The following is a 23684-nucleotide window of genomic DNA, read 5'->3' on the forward strand; positions in this document are numbered from 1 at the left end:
TATCACTGGTTGTAAATGTAACTAAAAGCCAATATTTAAACTACAAAAAACAGACATTCACATACAGACGTTAAGATATAGTTTTGGGTCCAACTCATATGAACAAGACATTTAGAGCCAATTATAACAAAAGAATCATACAGACAGTTGACAACTAAATATTCATGCCGCTGTCTTTTTTGGTGTGTTCTTCATAACTCAAGAATGAAAGTTGGACTTGGTTGGATTAGGGCCTTCACTGAATACTTCAAGATGTAGCTTTTAATATGTCACATTCACAAGAAACGTAAATCGGGACAAATAAATTAGTTTGTCAACTGAAACTACATTTTTTTTTAAAATTAAAAATTGAATCAAAAACCGTTTTCACATGTCATACCATGCATGAATTAACAAATATTAAATGAAAATGACTTAATTATAACAATCAAAGCATCCCCCCCCCCCCCATAATAGAAGGATACAAATATAAAATTGTGACCATCAACAGTCCTGTTCCAGAATGCCCTACTGGAATTGGTTTCATAAATTGGATAGACTGAAGTAGTCCTGGCTATCACCTTCCTCTGGCTATAATGAAACAATAAACTATTCCAATCTCTCCATGTTTAGTCAACTGGTAATGTTCATGCTCTTGGTTGACTGGTGTAGTCCCTGCTATGGCCTTTCTCTGGGTATAATAAATGATAACCTATCACACCTCTCTCCATGTTCGGTCAGACTGGTAAATTTCATGCTCTTGGTTGATATAATCCAGGGATTCCAGTCCCATCTATGGCCTTCTTCTGGATATAATAAATGATAACCTATACAGTCTCTCCATGTTTAGTTTAGACTGGTAAATGTTCAAGCACTTGGTAGACTGGTTTAGTCCATGCTATGGCCTTTATTTGGGAATAATAAATGATAACCAGTCTCTCCATGCTCAGGTCAGACTGGTAATTTGATGATCTTGGTTGATATAATCCAGTGATTCCAGTCCCTGCTATGGCCTTCCTCTGGTATAATGAATGATAACCTATCACCAGTCTCTCCCCACTCTGCTCTCTTGACTTGATCACAGTAATCCATGCTATCAATCCTGTGGTCCAAACCAGGCATCCAATCAATGACACACGTCACATCTACACAAAAGAAATCGGTAGAAATTTAAGACAAATGAAATCAGAAAACAGTGGCGCATTGTCATATCAAACACCTTGGCACCAAGGAAACAACTTTGCTATTCTGAAACTTTGTTATATCAGTCAAGAAAAAGAGAGGATGAAGACAACAACAAAAAAGAGGAAGAGGAAGAAAAAAATTAAGACAATAGAATCAGAAAACAGTGGCCCATGTTATATCAAACACCTTGGGACCAAGGAAATAACTTTGCTATTCTAAAACTGTGTTATATCATTCAAGAAAAGAAGAAGAAGAAGTCATCGAAGACAAAGACAACAAAGAAAACAGGAAGAAGAAGAAAGAGAGTTAGAAGAGGAAGAAGAAGAAGAAGAAAGAAAGAGAAAGAGAAGTGGAAGAAAGAAGACAAAATAGAAGAAAAGAAGAAGACAATGACAACAACATTTTACTCAAACAAACTCCTTGGTACTATTACCAAGGACATCACATTGCTTATTGAAACCTTGATTCTTTAAATGAATAGTGTTCTTTTGGAAACAGTTAAACTCTACTGTAAAAACTTGAAACTTTCATTTGCAAAATTGCTTATTTTTTCAGGCAGATTAGTACTGCCTATATTAAATTAATTTGTTTTAGACCTTGCTTTACCAGTGTTCCATTTTCTATCGGTATCGGTGTAGTATGAAGACCACTCACCAGAGACAAGAAAACTACAACAGGGACTTGTTTCATCAAGCCTTTTTTCAATGACAAGTGACAAATCTGCTGATAACCAATCAGAAGCAAGGATTTCACTAGCTTATAACAAAAACTGTCATTTGTCACTGATGATAAGTTTTGTGAATTCGGGCCCAGATGTCTTCCTCATCAGGTGACCTTCATAGCTAGGTCAAAACACAGTCCTAGATAGTGCCATGATAAACACTGTTTTGGGGGAAGAAGTGGTCTTAATAAACAGGTAGTGTTTCTGGATAGGTGATGGCTTAAGAAATTAACTGATATAACTTACATGATCTAATTTCTTCTGCTGTTCAAAAGCCGAGCGGAGAAAGGCTTCTCGGAAAAACCAACTGTGTTGACCAACCACAGGAAAGGAAGGGCAAATATTCCACCTGAATTTAAGAATGAAAATGAGAGAATTACATGTACATGTAAAGATCTCCATGCGAGACATTGAAAGAAGGAAATATTTTTCAGCATATCAGAAACAACATTGTAAGGAAAGATGAGAATGAAGAATGACATTTTCAGCAATTCTGAATAAAAGTAGTCTCCAAATAAAGAAAATAAAGAAAATTAAGCAATATGAAAAATTCTTTTGACACAGGAACACTATAAATAAACTATAAAACAAAATATATTTATGAAAGTTTTTTAGCAAGTAAGGTTATCATTGAAACACTGCTCATTAATTTTGGCAGCTCTGACTTTGGTAGAAATAATGCATTCTCAGCACGACGGACTACTTTCAATGCAATTCAATTACAAAATTATTTATTAAACAACATGTCATTGCATGATAAGTTGAACCGCACATGAAGTAAAATAACATTAAAATACATTGCAGAAGCATAGATTAGGGCAGTGATCTAAAAAAAAGTCTGATTCAGGAGTGGTGTGCCATAATCCTTCAGAATCACATAGGGGTGGGGGGGGGGGGGTGTTACAAAGACTAAGGCCATTTGATACTCTTAACAAGTCTTGAACCAGAAGTAAAATTAGAGGGGAAAACCTTTAAAATTATGATCTTTAGATAACGGTTTTCTTCATAATGAACTATCAAAAAATGTGAATTCTGTACATTTGTGACGTCCCTAGAGAGATCAATGGTGAGAGCAATTAGTGGCATGAATGGCCTGCTATAGTTCAAGTCCAACTTTGATCTTAGTCTTTGTGAAACATCCCAAAGGTGATCTTAATCATCTTACCAATGAAGTATTTTCTGCAGAGAGACAGCTTCTCTTCATCTGATACCTTTGCGAGATTCATGATGAAACAAGATTTGTCTTTTGTTGCACCAGTAGTAGAACTTGAAGCTTCTAATTATTTCTGAAAGAAAGAAGGATGAGATGTAACTTCAGTGGAAAATGGTCTTAGCTACACTTTAAACCAAAAACCTTTGTGGCATAAAAATATTGTGATTTTCAAGGACCTTCCTTCAGGGTCAGAAAATTGAACGTTACAAATTAATTCTATTGTACAAATCTTTGAATTTTAACTTTATAGAATAAGTAAATCTTTTGAAAATTTGAAAGTTTCATATACATGTACTTGGCGTCTTTTGGCGACTGTTGTAAAATTGAAATTTCCTGGTTTTACATCAATGTAAACTTCACTTATGGCCTTTTAGCGTAGCCTCATCAGGCTTCCCGTAGATCTACTAGTACTACATGCACATTGAGCAGTCAAATCTGATTCTAGTATTTGCAGTGCAAAATGAACTCTTTTGATTTGATTGCAAGTAAAAAAATTGGTGAATTATTGTTATCAATAGACCCTTAATTAACAAAAAACAATGAACAACAATGAAAAAAAAAAAAGGAAAAAAGAACAAACAATGCAATCACTGAATCAGACAATACAAATTGCCAATGCAATCAAAATCGTAATGGCAATGCGGATGCCAAGAATAGGCTAAAATGGCCATCTGGTATGGGGAATTCTTTAATAAAACAGACTTTGTCAACCATCCTCATACACTGTGTGAAGTTATATACCGTAATGTCTCAGATCCTCAGTATGGTAGATAACTTCACACAGGCGTGCGCTTGCCCGCAACCCACCATCAGTATGCACTTGTATATATTGTGCAGGGGTTTGCCGTGAAAACTGTGAAAAAGTGTATACTAATAAATAGGAGGTCTATCAATGTTTTTCTGAAAAAAACTCCAAAAATAACAAGAAAATTGACACGAAACAGGTAATAAACATACAACTTTTAACTGATGATCTTTATTATAACATTTGATGAATATTTACTTCATTTGTCTATGTTTTAGTGGGGTATCTCCAAACCGGAGTTACAGGTCAAATTTTGGATAGGTTTCTAAACAAGCGCCGATTTTTCTCAGTCAAGCCTCATTAAACGATAACCCCGTCCAATGACCATGATGACTGTGAGTGTGAGTAAATCTGTTTACTTGAGCTGAGCTTCTCACAAATGCGCTGCTGGACTTATTTTGGCTATGGCTAGGCTACAGTAGATCTATGTGAATCGTATATTGTCCATGTATGTAGCTATGCAGGGAAAAACCGCTACGCCTATGGCAGGCGATGCTATGCCAGCGGTTCGGCCGAGCTCAACTCCTAGATGCCGGTGACGATAATTACTCAATCAAGTTCCTCCGTTCTGACTACCCCCTTCCACTTCCGGTTTGCATACTGCCGCTATAACGCAATAATTTTGAACAATCATAGACGATTCAAATAATCTTCAAAGATGAAGTAATTAATCAGGATAGGAACTTCACAAAATTACAATTAACGTATTATTATATGATTTATAGCCTATTTTTGTATACGTTACCTTTACTTTGGGTTTACGGATTTGTCACTGGCCTGATAATAATATGCTCGAATAAGCTCGAGTTATGGTACGCCACGTGTAACACTGTGATTAATACCATAGAGATATATAACTACTAACACTATATTAATACTCACAAAAGAAAAGAAGAACCCAAACAAAAAAGAGGGGAGAAGAGAAACTATGAAATAAAATAATTAAAAATCAAAGGAATGTAAGAAAATTAAAAATTAAAAAGGGAGGAAAAACATGAAAAAGAATTTTAAAAACGAAAAAAACAATGATCTTATTAAGGCCAGATGCAGAAAGCTTTTTTGCACTGTCTCTTCTGTTTTTTTGCATCTACTAAAAGCAAATTATTTTTTGGAGTGGACTTAGCCTTTGATATACTGAACCAGGCGCGGATCCACGGGGGGGTGGGGGGGGGGGGCAATTTTTTAAAATATATTTTTTTAGTTTTTGTTAGTAAGTGACCTCACTACCCCCCCCCCCCCCCCCCCCCCAGAGTGAGATATTGATCGGCACGATTTTCACATTTTCGAGGTCAAATACGAAAAAATCATTATGCTCACTACCCTCCCCACTATTAAAGCGAGATATTGGTCGGCGCGATTTTCACATTTTAGCCCCCCCCCCCCCCCCTATCGGCAAATCCTGGATCTGCCACTGTACTAAACACAATCTAATAGGGCCCACAAAAGTGCCAACAGCACATAAAATAATTACTTAGGCGTTTACAATATACAGATGGACTAGAAAGATATTTTGTAGATGAATCCGGCCAAGCTGTTCGATTTTTTTCGCCAAGTAATGGCCTTGCGGATTATCTATCGAATGTGCGGGTGGGGGGGGGGGAGCAGTGGCAGGTCCAGGGGGCCCGGGCTTCTCTCCTGGGGAGACGTTACTTTTACCTTTTTTTAAATGGACCCTCCCCTGGCGCTCAAGGGGGGGGGTGCAATTTTTCAATTTTCGAGGCCCCCCCCCCAAAAAAAAAAAAAAAAAAAAATAGTGCTCACTACTCCCTCCCCCCCCCCCCCCCCCCCCCTCACACTGAGCGAATTATCGGCCGGCGCGTTTTTTAAATTTTCGGGAGCAAAAAAAAAAATAGTGCTACTTAACCCCCCCCCCCCCCCCCCCCCCCCTCCCTCCCGTTTATTCACCGGCTGGCCTGTTTCGCTGCTAAATATTTTCTCACGAATTGGGCCCCCTCTTTAGCGCCCTCCCCTGCCGCCGGCTGGATCCGCCCCCGGCGAGGGGGGGGGGGGCATGGTGTGACTTTAATTACCAGGCCAATGTGGCATTTATTGAACGCAAAAATAGAGACATAAACAAAACGGAAAATTTCGGGGCGCAATTAATTAAAATGCCTATGATGATGAATGTAACATAAAATCTAAAAGAAATTTATTGTGGAGGGGATCAAGGATAGTTTGTCAGCAGTAGGGTAGGGGAAGCCTGCGCGATGCCCCAAAATACAAATTAAAGAAACCTAAATAACAGCAACAAAAATACAACACTAAGCCCGCAAGCAGATCCAGAAAATGTAAATTTCTCTCTCCGAAAATTGATGTAGCTAGCCTATGATTGATTTTTAAAAATTGCATCATTTGATATCGGGCCTTAATTTGCATAGATTCGGTGGGGCCCGGTACCACCGAACCCCCCCCCCCCCCCCCCCCACTGAGCGAATTATCGGCCATCTGTTTCGCCGCTAAATATTTTCTCACGAATTGGGCCCCCTCCCCTGCCGCCGGCTGGATCCGCCCCTGCCAGATGGATAGGGGGTGTAGTGGGGATTGGAAAGGGAGCAATTTTTAAAGTCAAATTGATAATGAATATGAATTACCGTTTTTCGTAAAAATGTGATGTGAGATCTTTGAGATATATATTAAAATACAATTTTGTCTCACTAGTCTAGACTAATAGTTTTATTCATATCCTGCATATAAAATATATTGGTTTTTAATAGGTTGAGAGCTCTTTACGCGATCAGAAATATTTAAATTATTTTAAGGTTGCTCTGTAAAAGTATTATTTGAGAGTAAAAGTCTTATTCGGGAGTATTATTTGGGAGTTGAGTTGATTTTTTTTTTATATATATTTTTTTTAAATCAATTTTTGATGCAGGATATAAAACAAATATACCGTGCCTGTTTTTCGAGGTATTGGTTAAAACTATGGGCCTCGGTGATTCAAATAGTACCAAATGGGTACTGTGCTTGGGGGCTGCTCCCCTTAGTAAATATTACTACTGGAGTCACCCAGAGGCGGCGGAGCGACTTCCAAAGTGGGGGGGGGGGGGCACCAACAAAAAAGGGCACTTTCTGGAGAAAAAAAGGGCACCTACGAAGGGAAATCTCAAAGCGAAAATAAACAATTTTTAGACATTTGTATATACCCCTATAATTTGATTAAATTATTTCAGTATTTGTTTCTCTTTATACATCGTATAAAATATTGCTCAATCATCATACCTTGCAGTTTGGTGTGATGGTCGGAAAAAAAAAATCATTTGCGAGCGAGGAAAACTATGAGATTTGTGAGGCCGCAGTGCAAAAATACATCTTGTAAAGAGGAAAAAACTAATCCTCATCGGATTATAAATAAGCACATTCTCATAACAGTAAAACTGAAAAGACCTTTGATGAGTAACATAATTATAACATCTATAAATGTGAGCGAGCGTAGCGAGCGAGCTTTGGGAGATATTGCTCTTAGTCACTTGAAATTAGGGGCACGTTTAATGATGAGAGGAAAGGGGACACTTATCGAAGGGATAAGACACTTATTAGAAAATAAAAGAAGCACGTGTCAAAGTTCAAAGGGTTATTATCAGAGGTGAAAATGGGGCACTCACTAGGGATGAAAAGGCACTTATGTTATGTGAATGGAAATTGGGCATTTGTCGACGGAAAAGAGGCAACCATCAGATTTTGATAGGGGCATTTCTGAAAAAGGGATAGGTTCCTCATAAGAAAGGAAAAGGGGCACGTATCATTGTTATCAGAGGTAAAAGGGGGCACTTATCGCATCTGAAAAGGGGTAAACACCAAATATGAAAGAGGCACTTATGAGAATGAAAAAGGGGCACTAATAATAAAGGGAAATGTGCATTTGTTGAAAGAAAAGGAGCACCGATTAGATTTTGATAGGGGCATTAAGGGGGCTTTTATGAAAAGCGGATATTATGAAGGAAAAAGAGCACTTATTAGGAAGGAAAAGGGGCACGTGTCAAAATAAAATGGGGTGTTATTAGAGATGAAAAGGGGGCACTTGTAAAAAAAACCCGAGTATCTCTCAGAATTGAATATAGGGTCATTTACCAGACATGAAAAGGGGCACTAGTAGGAGAATAAAAAAGAACTATTTTCATAGGTGAAAGGGGGCCTTTATGAAAAGGCGATGGACTCTTTGTTGAATGGGGGCACTTATCATTAGGAAAAGGGGCACTTATTAGAAAGGAAAGAGGGCACATGTGAAAATATAAGGTGTGCTTATCCGAGTTAAAAAGAGGTAGTTATTAAAAGGGAAAGGGTCACTTCTTACAAAGGAAAAAGGGCAATTGTCAAAGTAAAAGGGGCACCTCTAAAATTTGAATAGGGCAATTATCAGAGGAGAAGGAGGCGCTTAACAAAACTGAAAAGGGGCGCTTCTCGTACCCGAAAAGGGGCACCTACTAGAGATTAAAAAGGGCACTTATGAGAATGGAAAATAGACACTTATTGCAAAGGAACCTGGGAACTTGTCAGGGGAAAGAGGTACGTGTCAAAATAAAAGGGGCACATATCAGAGGTGGAAAGGGGAGGGGGCACTTTTAAAAATTAATAGGGGCACATATCAAAGTAATAGGGGCACTTTTTAAACAAAAAGGGGCGCTTCTTATAAAGTTAAAGGGGCACTTTTCCTATGAAAAAGGGGGCACTTTTTGGGTACTTGAAAAAGTGGGGGCACTGTGCCCCCCTGCCCCCCCCCCCCCCCGGGTCCGCCACCTCTGGAGTCACGTCTTGCGCATAATTTTAACCAGATTCCTCTCAAGATTTTGTATACTATTAACAAAAAAATTACTTACTTATTTAAACAGCGTTTTGCATTCCATAACCTCTAGTCACCGTCAATGAATTAAGCTTCAGTTTATGACTTCATTTCTTTCAATTTCATTACATATTTATTAGTTTTACCTTCTAAAAATATTTAATTCAAAATAAAATATTTATTTACAATTATTTTATGAGATTATAATTAACTTTAACAATTAAAATTCATGTTGTACTTTTGATATTATTATATTGATAGAACGAGGTTCGCATCTCCTCACGTCAAAATGGCTGAATATTTAGCTTCCATTTTTGGCACTGAAAAAGACAAGTAAGTATCAAGTTAAACTTGTTCTCGTTTGTAAATTGTGCTTTTGAATTGATGATATTTTGGATGTGAGTTTGGTTATTTATATAGGATATCGTTCGTGAATGGATCCTACCTTAAAGTGAACAATAAGCCGTTATGATAGACCTAGAGACGAGTTCGTTTTGGTTCGGTTTGGTGTGATGTTGACGCTTGTGATGTGCGCATGCATGCTACAATGTGCGAGTGTGTAACTGAGTGTGAGTGTATGAAGGAGTCTGGCTTACTCGGACCAAAGACATCGACAACTCGGCCCAGCTGCAAAAACGGTCAGTTTTTGCAGGTTTAGTGTTAGGGCGTTGGTAGGCTGATAAGCAGTAGAGTAGGCCCTGGTAATGGTCTGAGAATGAGGATCGTCCTAAAAAATTTGGATTATTTTTAATTTTCGCACTTCGCAGATTTTTTTTTTCTTCGAGACTAAATTTGGGGCTCCGCGGATTCCCACTTCTCGCGCCATTACGAACGTGTAGATGGCGCACAGTTTTTCCTTCATAATCATTTTGCCTTCGGCGTAGACTAGAAGGGATGAGATTGACGGCAGCGAGAGTTTAACACGGCTTGCAAGATTTTCAACATGGATGTCGATTTTGACCCATAATTTCCTTAAAAGGGACCATTAAACGGATTATTTCAATCAAGTTAGTAAGTGGAACCGATGTATTATAGCCTAGGCCTAATTTAACATTGGATATGGACGAGGTAAAATGACATTTTGGGGGATTTTGGGGGCATAACAATACGGCCGTGGCAAGTTTGTCATGTTTGTGGGAGGGGCCTAGCGGCTAAAATCTAGCCGTGATATCTTCAACATACGATGGTATAGGCGATCGTTCAGTCTCTATAACCGGAGGTCTAGTGGAGCCAGACGTAGTCTCAGTGGAACAACCGACGATTATAGAGACTGAAGCTTTCGGTCTATTGCAGAACCAGTTTTTTGCATTGCCAATGCTCGGATTGGAAATCAGAATCGTCATTGAATATGCAGACGATCCTTATTTTTGCGGACACGTCTGTCTGCGTTTGCAAAAATGATCCTCGTTAGTGCAGACGATCCTTATTCTCGGACCAGCGCCCATATTATTAAACCAATCTCAAATCTCAATGAAGCTAAATTTGAAGATTTTAGTTTCTTGCCTATTAATTATTTGTACAGACGTTCTTGGGAAATACTAAAACCTATTCCTTACCCTAACTTTAATCCTAACCCTTTCCCTAAGTTACCCTGACTGAAACCCTAGTTCTTGGGCGTTTCTGTACATAAACTTAAACCCTTTTTCAGTATTGATGGGGTAGTCTGAAGCTAAGCTGCTTGTGCTTGTGAGTAAAAATTATTTCTAAGAAAAATCTTTCCTTTTATATTTTGACTTGGATGAACATAGTTCTGCGTTAGTCTCGACTCCTCTTCTCCTTCTTCTTCTTTTTCTTCTTCTTCTCCCTCTTCTCCTTCTCCCTCTTCTCCTTCTCAAGTTCTCATTCTTCTCCTATTTCTTCTTTAACTTTCCCTTCTTCTTCTTCTCCTTCTTCTTCCTCTTCTCCTTCTCCTTCTCCTTCTCCTCCTCCTCTTCCTCCTCCTCCTCTCCCTTCTTCCTTCTTCTTCGTTTTATTCTTCGTTTTATTCTTCATGATAACGTTTAAAAGAATTAAATAAAAAGTAGACAATGATTGATGAACAGCCGAAATAGGTATTTTTGCACCGGAATCTGTTCCAAGTTGAGCGCGAGCCCAGGCAATCACTTTGCTGCAAAGGTGAGCTGAAAATGTGTTTCCTTGAATAATGAGATACTGTTCAATATTCTCAAAATATGCTACCAAACATCTCAACAAAAGTCACTGAAGATGGAGACGGTCTGCCAAAGAGAAAAGAATCTCTGTTCGCTGGGTCTACTAAATATAATGATAAAACCTGACATAGTAGTAGTAATAAGGATGAAATTTTATGCTAGGGCTCTGATCTGATCGGAAGACCGGAGCGACACCCTCGCATTTGGAGTTGTTGTTTGTTGATATTTAGTGCCTTTTCATGACTTTGAAATAAATAATATTGGTCTAAGAGAAGAGGCAAAACATGCGGGGACGCCATCTTGGATTATAGTAGGCATGCATTTATTTATTAATTGGCGATCAGAAATTATTATCCGATCTCACCTGATCGGCTCAAGATCGGCCCCCGGTCCGATGATCGTTTACAGGCCTAACAAATAGTTACATGTACATGTTTCTAAGGAAAGAAAAAACAAAAGTGGAAGTGCAAACTACTGTAGCTCTAGAAAATTATCATTGGGTAGCTGTAAATGTAATGTTAATGAATGATTATATGAAGGAGCAGGTTGATAATATTGTGCTACAAACTGATTTGATGACATTGTCAATATAAAAGATAAATGACACTGCTTTAGAACAGATGTATAAAAACAAAGAAGTCCACCAAACCTAAAAATTACAGTAATTACATTATAAACTTAATTTTCTATCTGTGGAAATTTCCAAAACAGGTGAGTTTGTGGAAGCAAAATGTTGTATCTTTCTGTGGGAGAAAATGGGGTAACTTTTAACAAGTCATTTTATACATGCATTTTTAAACAAAAAGTACGGTAGACTAGAACCTCTTTTTTCTTTTTATAGAAGTTTTTCAGTTCTCTCACACAGCTACACTGTACATCATGTACAGTTGTCACAGGGCTACATACATGTACTATTATACACCCATTTCTTCCTAGGTCTTGCAGCATATTTTTGTGGTTCTATCCCCTGTCCTCTTCGTAAAACATTATAAATGCATGTTGAATAATTGTCCCAAATTTTCTCTTCTTTTTTTCTTTCCTTTTGTTCATTTCATAAAGGTTCTTCCTACTGTTCTTATTATTGTTAATGAATAAATGGAGTCAAAATTTTACTTCTGTTTATTTCCAGCTCTGGGTTTTATCGATCATGTTTTATTTTTTATACTACTCTTTTAGATCATAATACTAGTATCATACAGAGAGTATTTTCTAATTTTGTTTTAATAGCAGTGTTACCGGTAACTGGAAGCAAATGTTCAGCATTTTTATTTTCTAGGGTAAAAATATTCTCTTTGCAGGATTTTTCACTTTTAGCATAAGGTTCTGCGTTGGCAGTCAACTGTGTTGTGGCTCTCCCTATACTCCCTATTTTTCCTAATTTAGCTTTCCATAGCCCAAAGAAGAAGCAGTATTATTTTCTATTAGCAGGGTTGTACATGTACATGTAGGTAAATATAGGCTGCGAGACTGGAGTTTTACCATGGTCATTTACTCTTTTCCACTTTTCCATTCTATAGCGCAGGGGACAGCACAAGTGATTTGCATAATATATTTAGCTTGAGTTTATTTTTTTATCAGCAGAGGTATTTTTTTCTATTATAGGTACATTTTAGGTTTACAGATGGAGTTGTACCATTTTCTTTATTTTCTATCTGGTAGCAAATTATAGCACAGGGCACAGAGCAAGTCAAGTCAATTTTTGTTGAATTTCTTTTTTTGTATAAACAGGCAAGCGTGAAGCGTCCCTTAACTACATGTCAATTAACAACTTCAAAATCATTCTTTTTCTTTCAGTTTTAATTGTAATTGTAGTCAAGTTGTTGCAGATTTTAATAAAAATCAGTAATATTATTCATCTTTAAAAATAGCAAAGGCAAGTAAGAGAATTCTGCCATCCCCATTGAATTAATATTCATGTAGATTGGAAATTTGGAATGATATCATTTCTTCCCTCTAGCAATTCTAGCCAAGACATTGACCACCCTCATTTTTCCAACAAACAGAAACCTTAACAGTCTTGTCTTGTTCTGTTCTGCTCTCTTGTGCTTTAGACCAATGAATCCCCCATCTCTGCTCTATCTTGCAATGGGAATCGTTCATTTTACAACGCAAGGTAAAAACCAATAATGTATTGATACCTGGGTATGCTAAGGAATCAGAATGACTCAAGTTTGTAATTTTTTAGCATGTACAATGTATTTTTTCACTTGCCTACTGGTCTCCCTTAAAAAGCAGGCCTTGCGGCTCTAAAGGGACTACCCTGTATTTAAAAAAAAGACTGAATACATTAATAAATAAGTTTAAAATAGCTACCGGTATTACAACAATTGCTTCAGTGCAATACCTGTTACTACCTCTGTATATACATGTAATATGTACCATTCAAATTTGAATACTCGATAGAAGTTAGAGAAGGTACATGTATTAAAGGTTGTTAGAAATAAGTACTTTTTGTAAAACTTATTCAATATTGGTGACTGATTATAGGAAGATTTTTCAGTATATTTTTGGAAGGCATACTTAAAAAATCTGAAACGTACTAAACTGCAATGCATTATGACGCATATTTACTTTAAACCTCCTTCGCAATGTGAAATCTACTCGTGTAGTTCCATAGATGGCAGTGACAAAATTCTGATGTATCTGAGTTTGAACAATATGTATGTCCTGTCGTGTATGTCGTGTATATGGGACCCTGACTTCTTCAACCAATTAGCAGCTTATCTGTGGATTTTGTCCCCTGAGCAGTATGCAAGAATAGAGTTTTGAAATTCAAGTTTGAATGATAGTCTAATGTAATGACATAAACTACATGTAGATCATGCTATTCAAATACATGTTAGTTTTCATGAGGCAGTCATCAAACAATCTTGCTTTGATCTTTATCTACCGGTATTAGCCGCGTTTGACACTAACAGGGTACCCATTTGTACTTTGGAACCCCCTCCCCCCACTCTTTTTGAATATTTTACGAGGGCACGTGCAAACAGACCCTACATGTATGAATTTTAATCCTGCGATATATTTTTAAAAACCTGTTGGTGTGGAGCTCTGTTTTGAAGAAGCTCGTTCTCACTGCACCTTCTAATCCATTCTCTTTCCCATCTTCCCCAATATAGAGTCAACTGCTCCTTCTACTTCAAGATTGGAGCATGTCGTCATGGAGACCGGTGTTCCCGCCTCCACAACAAACCGACTTTCAGTCAAACTATCGTGATCCAGAACATCTACCACAATCCGGCTAACACAGCACAATCGGCTGAAGGAGGTGCTGCTGTTGGAATAGGCAAGTATTTACTTAGTATTGCTAGACAGGTGTAAGGATACTTGGCTATAATTAACCTTTCTTTTGAGAAGTTTTAGTATGGAGCAAGTCTAGAAAGTAGATATGTTTCCAGCAAGGCGCAAAAAAAAAAAAATGCATACAAAGTGATACATTATTTAAAATTTTCGGTTTCTTTTTTTCCCCTCTCCTCCTGATTTATTCAGGCCCTCTAATCAATTCTAACTGGCATCCCTGCTTGGATGGATTGAAAGTAGGTCCCAGAAACAACTTCATTTTATTTATATATTTGTTGGTTTTTATTTAGTTAGTCATGCATTCAATTCATTTATTTATTTAATTGATTAATTAATTTATTTATTCATTTTGATGTGTGTGATAGCTGACCAATCTAACCTGAGTGATGTGGAGGTGCAGCAGCACTTTGATGATTTCTTTGAGGAGGTCTTCGCTGAGATGGAGCAGAAGTACGGTGAGATCGAGGAGATGAACGTCTGTGACAACCTTGGTGATCATCTGGTCGGCAACGTCTATGTCAAGGTGAGTAGAAGTGTCGTAGTTTGATCCCTGACACGGCACCTAATGTCCTTTGGCAAGGCATTAATCTTCATTTGCCACACTCAACCCAGATGAGGTAAATGGGTACCTGGCAGGAATTAATTCCTAGAAATACTGGAGTGCTGTATAAACGGCTGCTTGGCTAAAGCCGGGGTAATAATAAATGCGCCTCGGAATAGGCCTTCTAGATAAACGGCGCTATAGAAATGCCTATTATTATTATTATTATCAACATGTCATTCTATATTTAGGTAGAAGAGAGGTGACTACAGTGAAACCTGTCTATAAAGACAACCCTAGGGAGGCAAGCAAAGTGGTCTTTGTAGGCAGGTAGTTTTTAAGTACAAGTTCCTTTAGTACATGTTTGTATGAGTAACAAAATATTGAAAAAGTGTGAGAAACCACTGAAAAGGAAGGAGAGGGCTACAAAACATGTGCATGGGCTTTTAAAAAGCCATAATGTGCAAAAAGCATGACTGCTAAATCCCCTCTAGCACCATCTCAGGTCAGCTGTACCAGTATGGTCCCGTTACATCCTGCTTCCCTAGCTGAGCTGCTGGTTCTTGCATCGGTCCTCTGTCTACAGAGTGGAAATGAGATATTGGGTTATTGGGTTGGTTCTTCGTTTAGATGGCGCTCTTCAATCTCAAAGATTATTTGCGCCAGTCAATTTCGTGTATAGCTTTGGCGTGGGCTTCGGAAAACAAGCCCACGAGCAACTTTCCTTGGTGAAATGAAATTAATAGTGATATGGTTTTATAAAAATTAAAAAAATTTAAAAAAAAAAAAAAAAAAAAAAAAAAAAAAGCTGCAATATTAAAATTGCATAAAATGCACATAAAAGGCGAGATGGGAGTTAGTTGCAATTGTTCATGGAAAAACCGCAAATACTTCATTTTATATATTATTACAGGATCGACATAAGTTAAGGGGATCCCTGATAGCTTTAAAAGCTATCTAAAACGATTAGTATCGTATATGTAACCCAATAATTCACGAGTAAAAATTGGGTTAGACATCAATAATTGTTTCAGATTGGGGTTGTTCAATTTAATCCTTTCTTTTAAGAGACGTCTATCTTTGTCGTATTTTGTACAATAGAAAATAAAATGTTTAATTGTTTCATCTTCTTGACAAACTTCACAAAGACCAGTATCGTGTTGGTTAATTTGAAAAAGGTAATAATTTAAACTACAGTTACCTACTCTTAGTTGTTGTATCAAGCATTCTTCTCTGCGAGATAGGCCTTGTCTATGTATGGGCTTTGAAACGTCGCTATGCAAAGCATATAAAAAACTACCGTGTTCTGCATTGTCCCATTCTGCTTGCCATAATTTGTTATAATGGATCGAACGAGAGGCTGCCAATTTACTTCTTGTATTTGGTATAACTATGTCTATACACCTTTTCATGGCTCCTTTTTTGGCAGCCCGATCTACGATCTCATTGCCCCTAATATCGCAATGTGACGGAATCCATTCAAAAGCAACACAAACATCCTTAAACTGCAAAATATTAATTATGGATAAAATTTCATTTACAATAGCACATCTAATAAAGTATGAATCGATCATTTGTAAAGCTGACAAAGCGTCGCTAAAAATTACCACCGAAGAGGATTCAATAAATGTATTAATCCACTCTAGTGCCATTAGTATGGCCACTAGTTCTGCTCTCATAATACAGACATGGGATAATCTAAAAAAATTCACCACATTATAATGAGACACATAAAATGCGGCTCCTGTCTTCCCATCCTCGAGTTTAGAACCATCTGTATATATATGTAAAAACCCATTCCATGAATTTCCAATGCTATCTAGAACAATCGATTTTATTTCAAATGGAGGCATTTCCTTTTTTTGCACTTTGCCATGGTGTTCGAAAGACACTTGTGGTCGTGCTAACCGCCATTCTGGGATTTTCGGCAATAAGTTGGTTTGCCCTTCCACCACTACTTCGTCTCTAAAGGATCGTAGTTTAAAAGGTCCTTCTCCTATCTTCCATTCTAAGTTATTTAAATCATAGTCATCACCCAATACTTCTTTTGTTGGGTGGTTTGAAGTACTAGACAGTAAATAAACTCGAAAGTTATCATTTAACAACCTTCTACGATATCTCAGAGGCAGCTCCCCGGTCAAAACTTGTAAAGCCTCCAAGGACACATTGTGTATTGTGCCTGTAATAATTTTTAAGGCTCTGTATTGGATAGAGTCAAGTTTTTTTGTTAAAGATATACAAGCAGAATCATACATTTCACTCCCATAGTCCAAAATGGATAGGATAAGTCCTTTATAAATCATCATCAAAATCTCATACTTACTTCCCCAGGGGGTGCCGGAGACACAACGTAGCAAGTTTATTCTTTTCTTACATTTATCAATGATAGAATCTATATGGACAGACCAAGTTAAATTGGAGTCAAACCTCACACCAAGGAACTTATACTGCTCGCATATAGGCAGATTATGTCCTTTTATTTGTAGAAGAATATCTTTCTTTTGTTTGTTGGTAAAGACTAATACTGCAGATTTGGTAGGGGAAACGTTTAACTTCCACGTCCAACACCATATCTCAAGCTCATGCAGGGCCTCTTGTAATTTCCTGCGGGCCAGCTCTAAATCCTTATTTGAACACCAGATTGCAATGTCATCAGCATAGCAAGATAATTTAACATCACTTACATTTATCTTGAGATCATTTAACATTAAAGTAAATAATAAAGGACTTAATGAACTTTTTTTGCGGGATTCCATTTTCTAACGTGTAGTGGCGAGACATATAGTTATTTATCCTCACATTAGAAATCCTACTCAATAGAAATGCTTTTATAAAAAGTAACATTTTTCCACCAATGCCTAAGATAGATAATTTTCTTAGTAGACCTGTTTTCCATAGCGAATCATATGCTTTTTCTAAATCAAGAAAGACCGTTACGGTATATTTTTTACTTTTCAAGGATATATGTACATGTATGTCCGTCTCTAATCTCACTAAGTGATCTTTGACATTCCTATATTTGCGGAAGCCAGATTGAATAGGATTTAATAGTCTGTTTTTTTCTAGAAACCACGTCAGGCGATTTTTTATCATTTTTTCCATAATTTTAGAGAATGTTGATATCAACGAAATCGGCCTATAAGAGGTCACTTGAGTCGGATCTTTTCCGGATTTCAAGATTGGTATTTGAATAACCTCATACCACTGATGTGGAAAAAGTGAGATTTTCCAAATGTCATTATACAAGTTTAATAAATACACGAGTGCCTTGTTCGGCAAATTCTTAATCATAATTAAATAAATATCATCCTTACCGGATGAGGAGTTTTTCATCTCCTTTAAAACATTCCCCATTTCACTCATGTTAAAGTCATCATTGATACAATCATCATCATTTGTTGAAGAATTATTGTACAAGATATTTTCGTTTTCATTTTTAGTTACGGAAAGTGATTCATCAACCGATTTAAAATAGGTTGCCATTGCATTTGCTTTTTCCTCAGATTCTTTCAAGATATTTCCGTCTACAAATAGATTGTGAAAGATGTGCTTGTTCATTGTACTGTCCCGCATTCTTTTAACCTGTTCCCAGACTTTCCCAATGTCTGTAAATCTATTCATTCTACGGCAGTACTCTAACCAATAATCATATTGAGCTCTCCTGATTACCTTCTGAGCGACAGCTTTCTTCTTTAAGTATTTCTTAACATCATTTAGATCATAATACCTTCTTAACCTGTTTTTAAGACGATTTCTCTCTTGCACCGCCTTCTTGCAGGCATTGTTCCACCAGGGATTTACTTTTCTTCTCTTGGCAATCTGCACACGCGGAATGCACTTGTTCGACGTTTTACTTGGTCACCTTAACAATCACATTGTATCTGCCTTGAATGTTTAGTTCTGCACCAAGATTTTCATATCCTTCTTTTCTCAATGCCTCTTCAATTTCTTCTCTATACTCTTCCCAATTAACCTTTCTAAAAGACCATCTCTGTCCCATATTCTCACCCCCTGGTCTATTGTACACATGTTTAAAATTTAAGCAAACCAGATTATGATCACTGCCAAAATTATTGGATAGTACTTTCCACTCTGTATTACGTGCTAATTCTTTCGATACTAAGGACAAATCCAGATTTGAGTATGTACCATAATATGGGTCTAACCTTGTAGGAGATCCATCATTTAATAAAACCAAATCATTATTTTCTATAAAAGACTCCACAGTTCTACCGTTTGTGTCTAATTTGTTGCTCCCCCATAGAGGATTGTGACTATTAAAGTCGCCTAGAATCAAATACTTCCCCGGCACATTTCTTATCATGTTATTTAGATCTATCAGTTCAATCTTTTTACACGGATTATAATAGTTGAAGATTGAGATAACTCCGTTTTTACAAAAAATATCAACTTTTTGGTATTCGGCGTTCCTGGGTGTATCCATCGCCTGAAAAGTGATGTCGTTTTTTAAATACATCACCAAACCACCTCTTCTGCCGTCCGGCCTGTTTTTACAAACACAAACGTAATTGGGTATAGACAAAACATTAAAATCGTTAAACCAAGTTTCTTGGATGCACATTATATCTGGGTGAATACCTAACAAATTGTTATCAATAAGGGAAGATAAAAAGTTTGCGCCATGCGCCGTCAAGCCTTGTGCGTTCCATTGTACAATCAATAGGTCTGATATGGACTTATTAGTCATATGAGGCGACTTTTTACCATTTCCATGGTAATGTCTACCTTCAAAATTTCTTTGCCTGCTCTAACTACCGCTTCCAAGAAATTATCATCATTACTGGACTGAGGCAACTGTCGTACCACAAACAGAATAAACATAATCAAATCAATAGATGTCATATTTACTGGAGTTTGGGTTGCAGTTTCCTTCTTTGTTTTTCGTACTGGAATTGGGATCTGGGAATGAGATCTGGGTATTGCCCTGTCCCTTTCTTCCTGTCCCTTTCTTTCTCGTACTGTGTGTGGGGTATGGGCCTGAGGGTTCGGATTGGCTCTCTGAGGATTCGGATTGGCTCTCTGAGGGTTATTTGGCCTTGATTCTGTGTTATGTTTTTTGGCAGGTTTGTTTAGATTTGCACTACCCATGTCTTTCTGATTATCCATGTCAGTAACGGCATTTTCATGTATCTGTGCACGATGGGCCTTGGCCGCTTGGGCATAAGTGAGGTTTTCCTGTAATTTTATTTTTTGAATTTGCTTCGCCTCTGCATAAAATTTACAACCTTGGTAAGCTGCAGAGTGGTTTTCACCACATCTGAGGCATTTAGGGTTCTCCTTATTAGGGCAATCTTCGAACTCATGTTCTCCCCCGCATCTAACACATCGGATATTGCCTTTACAAGTTTGCCTAATGTGTCCGAATAACTGACATTTATGGCATCGCGGCACAGGAGGGATATAGTCATCCACTTGCTTTACCTCATACAGAAAATGTATGGACTCGGGTAAGTTTTTACCCTTGAAAGTGAGGAGAACGGAAGGGGTTGCTACCATTTCTCCTTTGATCTTCTTCATAAATCTTTTAGCGTTCACTACATTCTGTTCTTTCAAAACTTCCTCTATTTCCTCGTTACTGATTTGGGGATCAATCTTGTGAATAACTCCTTTAGTGGTTGATTGGCTCCCATCGTATCGTGTAACTTTCACATTAATGCCCGCCAACTGGGTTAATTCCAACAGTTTGGGTTTTTGGTTTTCGCTCTCACATCTCACAATCAACATGTTTCTTTCTTTTACCATATCTTTTACTCTGCCTACAAGATCATGAATTTGTTTTACAACCTTCACGGGGTTGGCTCTGCACACATTCTTATTCTCCAATCCAACAATAACTACTTTACCCTCAGAATGAGTTGGTGTCGAGCGGGAGAATTTGGGTATTTTGCTATTCTTTTCATGTAACACTCCATCACTATTGCTTCTAACCCTTGGCCTCTTTTTCGATTTTTTGCGTACTGCCGTTTTCCATGAACAATCTGCAATGTCACTATCTTCCGGGACCGTAGTACCGTCAGAAGATATACCTTCACCTAAATCATGTACATCGTCCCGGTATTTCTCAGCAACGGCCGTCATATAATTCTCTTCCCCCGAAGATAAAGAGGAGAGAGAAATCGACGCCATTCAATTTTCAAACGCGCATAATTAAGATTAGTAGGATAAGTGAAAATTCTTACCTTTCAAGGCTGTGTTATTTAAGTTGTTAATCTTACGTGAATGGAGGGATGAAAATGAGTGCAATAAATCACCACAGGATTGCCACTTAGGGTCATCTCCTAGACCTTTGCCTTGACTACAGTGACGAACGAGTTAAAACGTGAAGATGTGATCCAACAACGAGATTGCTACGGCGAAAGCTCGTATAGTCCGATGGGCTGGACACGGTCATGCACTGTTGGCAAGTTGACCAAGAGATGGCGCTGTGCAATATACAGTATCAGAGCCACAGAGTTTGGCCAACCTGGTTCGAGTTGGACACAACATGGCAACTACTGCTTTGTTGGGCAACCACAAAACAAAAGAATATATACACCATGTTGTGACCCAGGGAAACCAAGTTGGCCAAACTATGTGTATAGATGGCTCTGAACAGAATGCTAGGGAAGAAAATTCATCAGTTCAGTATCGCTTTGATCAAAAATGCATTTTAGAGCATTGTAATTGCTGATGGGGTAAAAGGTCACAGTGTGTTGCGGTGTTTATTTTAAATATTGATCTTCTCTCCTTCCCTTTCAGTTCCGCTATGAGGAAGATGCAGAGAAAGCAGTAGAGGATTTGAATAATCGCTGGTTTAACCGTCAGCCAATCAGAGCTGAGCTCTCACCGGTCACAGATTTCAGAGAAGCCTGCTGTCGTCAGTACGAGATGGGGTAAGAGACCCCTTCAGTAACACATGTTGTACCACACCAGGGGGTGTTTCACAAAGACTAAGATCGACTTTAAGTTGGACTTAACTATGGCAGGCCTTTAATGCGACTGGTTGCTCTCACCATTATGATCTTTAGATAATGTTTTCCTTCAATAATGAATTATCAAAACATGTAAATTATGTAGATTTGTGACCAATAGCTTTATATATACAGTCAAACCTGTCTATAGCAACCGCCCAAAGGAAACACAAAAAGTCTTTGTAGACAGGTTCATTTAGTACATGTTTCAATGAGAAACCATTTTCAAGGGAAACAAAAAATGTTGGCTTTGTAGACAGGTGGTCACTAAAGCAGGTTTGACTTTAGTTTGGTTCTGTGAAAATCACACAACTCAAAGAATTCCTGAGACTCCATACAATACATTTTGTACTTTATAGGTGCCTCAAGCTTTCCGCAGTATAGATATGTTAATTGTTATTATTATTTCCCTGTTCTAATGCAGATATAGCGTTACCCACACCAGAGCCATCTTTACACAGAGTTTGGCCAACCTGGTGCGAGTTGGACACAATATGGCAACTACTGCTTTGTTGGGCAAGCACAAAACAAAAGAATAAACGCCATGTTGTGATCCAGTGAAACCAAGTTGGCCAAACTCTGTGTATAGATGGCTCTGACCCACACTATATTCTGCCCCCCTCTCGTGGTCTGTAACAAACAATAACCTATCATTTTCTTGTGTGTATCTCATTTATCCTTTGCAGTGAATGTACACGTGGTGGATTCTGTAACTTCATGCACCTCAAACCCATCTCCAGGGAACTCCGAAGAGAGCTCTACGGCCGCCGCAAACGCAAGAAGCGCAGCAGCCGTAGCAAGTCCACATCACCCGGACCCCGCGACAACAAGCGCCGATCGCGATCCCGTAGTCGCAGCCGAGGAAAGGACGATAGACACAGAGAGAGGGAGCGCTCCGGACGTTTTTAAGATTTGGGCCAATTTAACTGTGGAGTCTTGATATGATACATGGTCGCTATGTCAGTAAGCCTTCCTGCAGGCAATATACAGTGGACAATGTAACCTGTATATTGTCTGTTTGGAGTCAGAAAGATATTAACTTCTATACTTTAACATAGAGTTAACGCTCTGGCTCTGAACAGAATATGTGAAGACGGCTTAAGTAAACAACAAATAGTAGTCCTTATAGATAGGTGGTCAGTGGTAAGTACAGTGAAACCTGTCTATAAAGACCACCCAAGGGAGGCAAGAAAGGTGTTCTTTATAGGCAGGTGGTTTTTCTATACAAGTATGACTGTTTATTCAAGCAGACAAGTCCAAGGTATTTTGGTCCTATATTTTACTGACTTCTGTAAAACAAGAAACTTTGGCACACATAAATGTTTGTGAATTTTGCAAGAGGTTAGTTCAGATTTGTCGAATTTCATGCAGAGAAGAACATGAATCACAGCTAACGCAACACAGAATTTTTTTGCAAATTGCGAAGGTTTCGTTGACGTAAAAATTGTTGTTATTCATAGATCATGAGAGTTTCATGTTGAGAAAGTTTCTGGTTTCATATTCTCTCAAATATTTTAGTTTACCTAAGACCTTGTCCTGATACGATTGATGATATCTATGATGTTGTAAAAGCCTGATACCTGTCACATTTTCAGTGTCTTGAGCACAAGACACAGAGCTCGGTGAATTTGCGCAGGACCTTTGACTTGTTGCGTGCATGTGTCAATCATTTACACGTTAATAATTCTGTGACGTTTTTTTACCACATCCCTGTATTCAATGGAAAGCCTTACTACAGCTAGGATCAAACCAAATATCAAGGAAAGGGTTTTCTCATCATCTAACGTGCCTCGTAACACACACTGTATGGGGCACAACATGTGAAACCTGTCTATAAAGAACACCCAAGGGAGACAAGATCAGTGGTCTTTACAGACAGGTGGTCTTTTAGTACAGGTTCCTTTAGTACAAGATTCAATAAGAAACCATTTCCAAAGGAAACAAAAATGTGGTCTTTGTAGACAGGTGGCCTTTGTAGAAGCAGGTTTGACTGTACATTGGACGTGCCCAAGAATCAGGGACCCATTTCACAAAACTTTTCC

At 38.0% G+C, this 23684-nt stretch overlaps 1 protein-coding gene and 1 non-coding gene across 2 annotated transcripts; one reads left to right on the forward strand and one right to left on the reverse strand.

The window, feature by feature from the left end:
• Nucleotides 1–521: 521 nt before the first annotated feature.
• On the reverse strand, nucleotides 522–4679 carry LOC586668. The gene is made up of 5 exons (XR_004062784.1): nucleotides 4649–4679; nucleotides 3051–3171; nucleotides 2132–2234; nucleotides 1019–1124; nucleotides 522–691 (listed from the first exon to the last, which is right to left on the reverse strand). It is a non-coding gene; the product is annotated as an uncharacterized LOC586668 (transcript).
• Nucleotides 4680–8945: 4266 nt separating this feature from the next.
• LOC584228 (splicing factor U2AF 35 kDa subunit) lies at nucleotides 8946–22709 on the forward strand. The gene is made up of 5 exons (XM_784098.5): nucleotides 8946–9013; nucleotides 13950–14116; nucleotides 14496–14653; nucleotides 21431–21564; nucleotides 22329–22709. The coding sequence occupies exons 1-5, from the start codon at nucleotides 8970–8972 to the stop codon at nucleotides 22549–22551; spliced, it is 726 nt and encodes a 241-aa protein (XP_789191.3). The 5' UTR covers nucleotides 8946–8969; the 3' UTR covers nucleotides 22552–22709.
• Nucleotides 22710–23684: the final 975 nt, after the last annotated feature.

This window comes from Strongylocentrotus purpuratus, unplaced genomic scaffold (genome assembly GCF_000002235.5).
Source record: "Strongylocentrotus purpuratus isolate Spur 01 unplaced genomic scaffold, Spur_5.0 spur5_scaffold_1, whole genome shotgun sequence".
Classification (NCBI taxonomy): Eukaryota; Metazoa; Echinodermata; class Echinoidea; order Camarodonta; family Strongylocentrotidae; genus Strongylocentrotus; species Strongylocentrotus purpuratus.

Bases quoted from the DNA above. Each gene is read 5' to 3' on its own strand.
- LOC584228 (XM_784098.5), top strand. From the start codon at position 8,970: ATGGCTGAATATTTAGCTTCCATTTTTGGCACTGAAAAAGACAA. The intron at 14,117-14,495 runs GCAAGTATTTAC...TGTGTGTGATAG, and splicing joins AGGTGCTGCTGTTGGAATAG to CTGACCAATCTAACCTGAGT. The intron at 21,565-22,328 runs GTAAGAGACCCC...TATCCTTTGCAG, and splicing joins TGTCGTCAGTACGAGATGGG to TGAATGTACACGTGGTGGAT.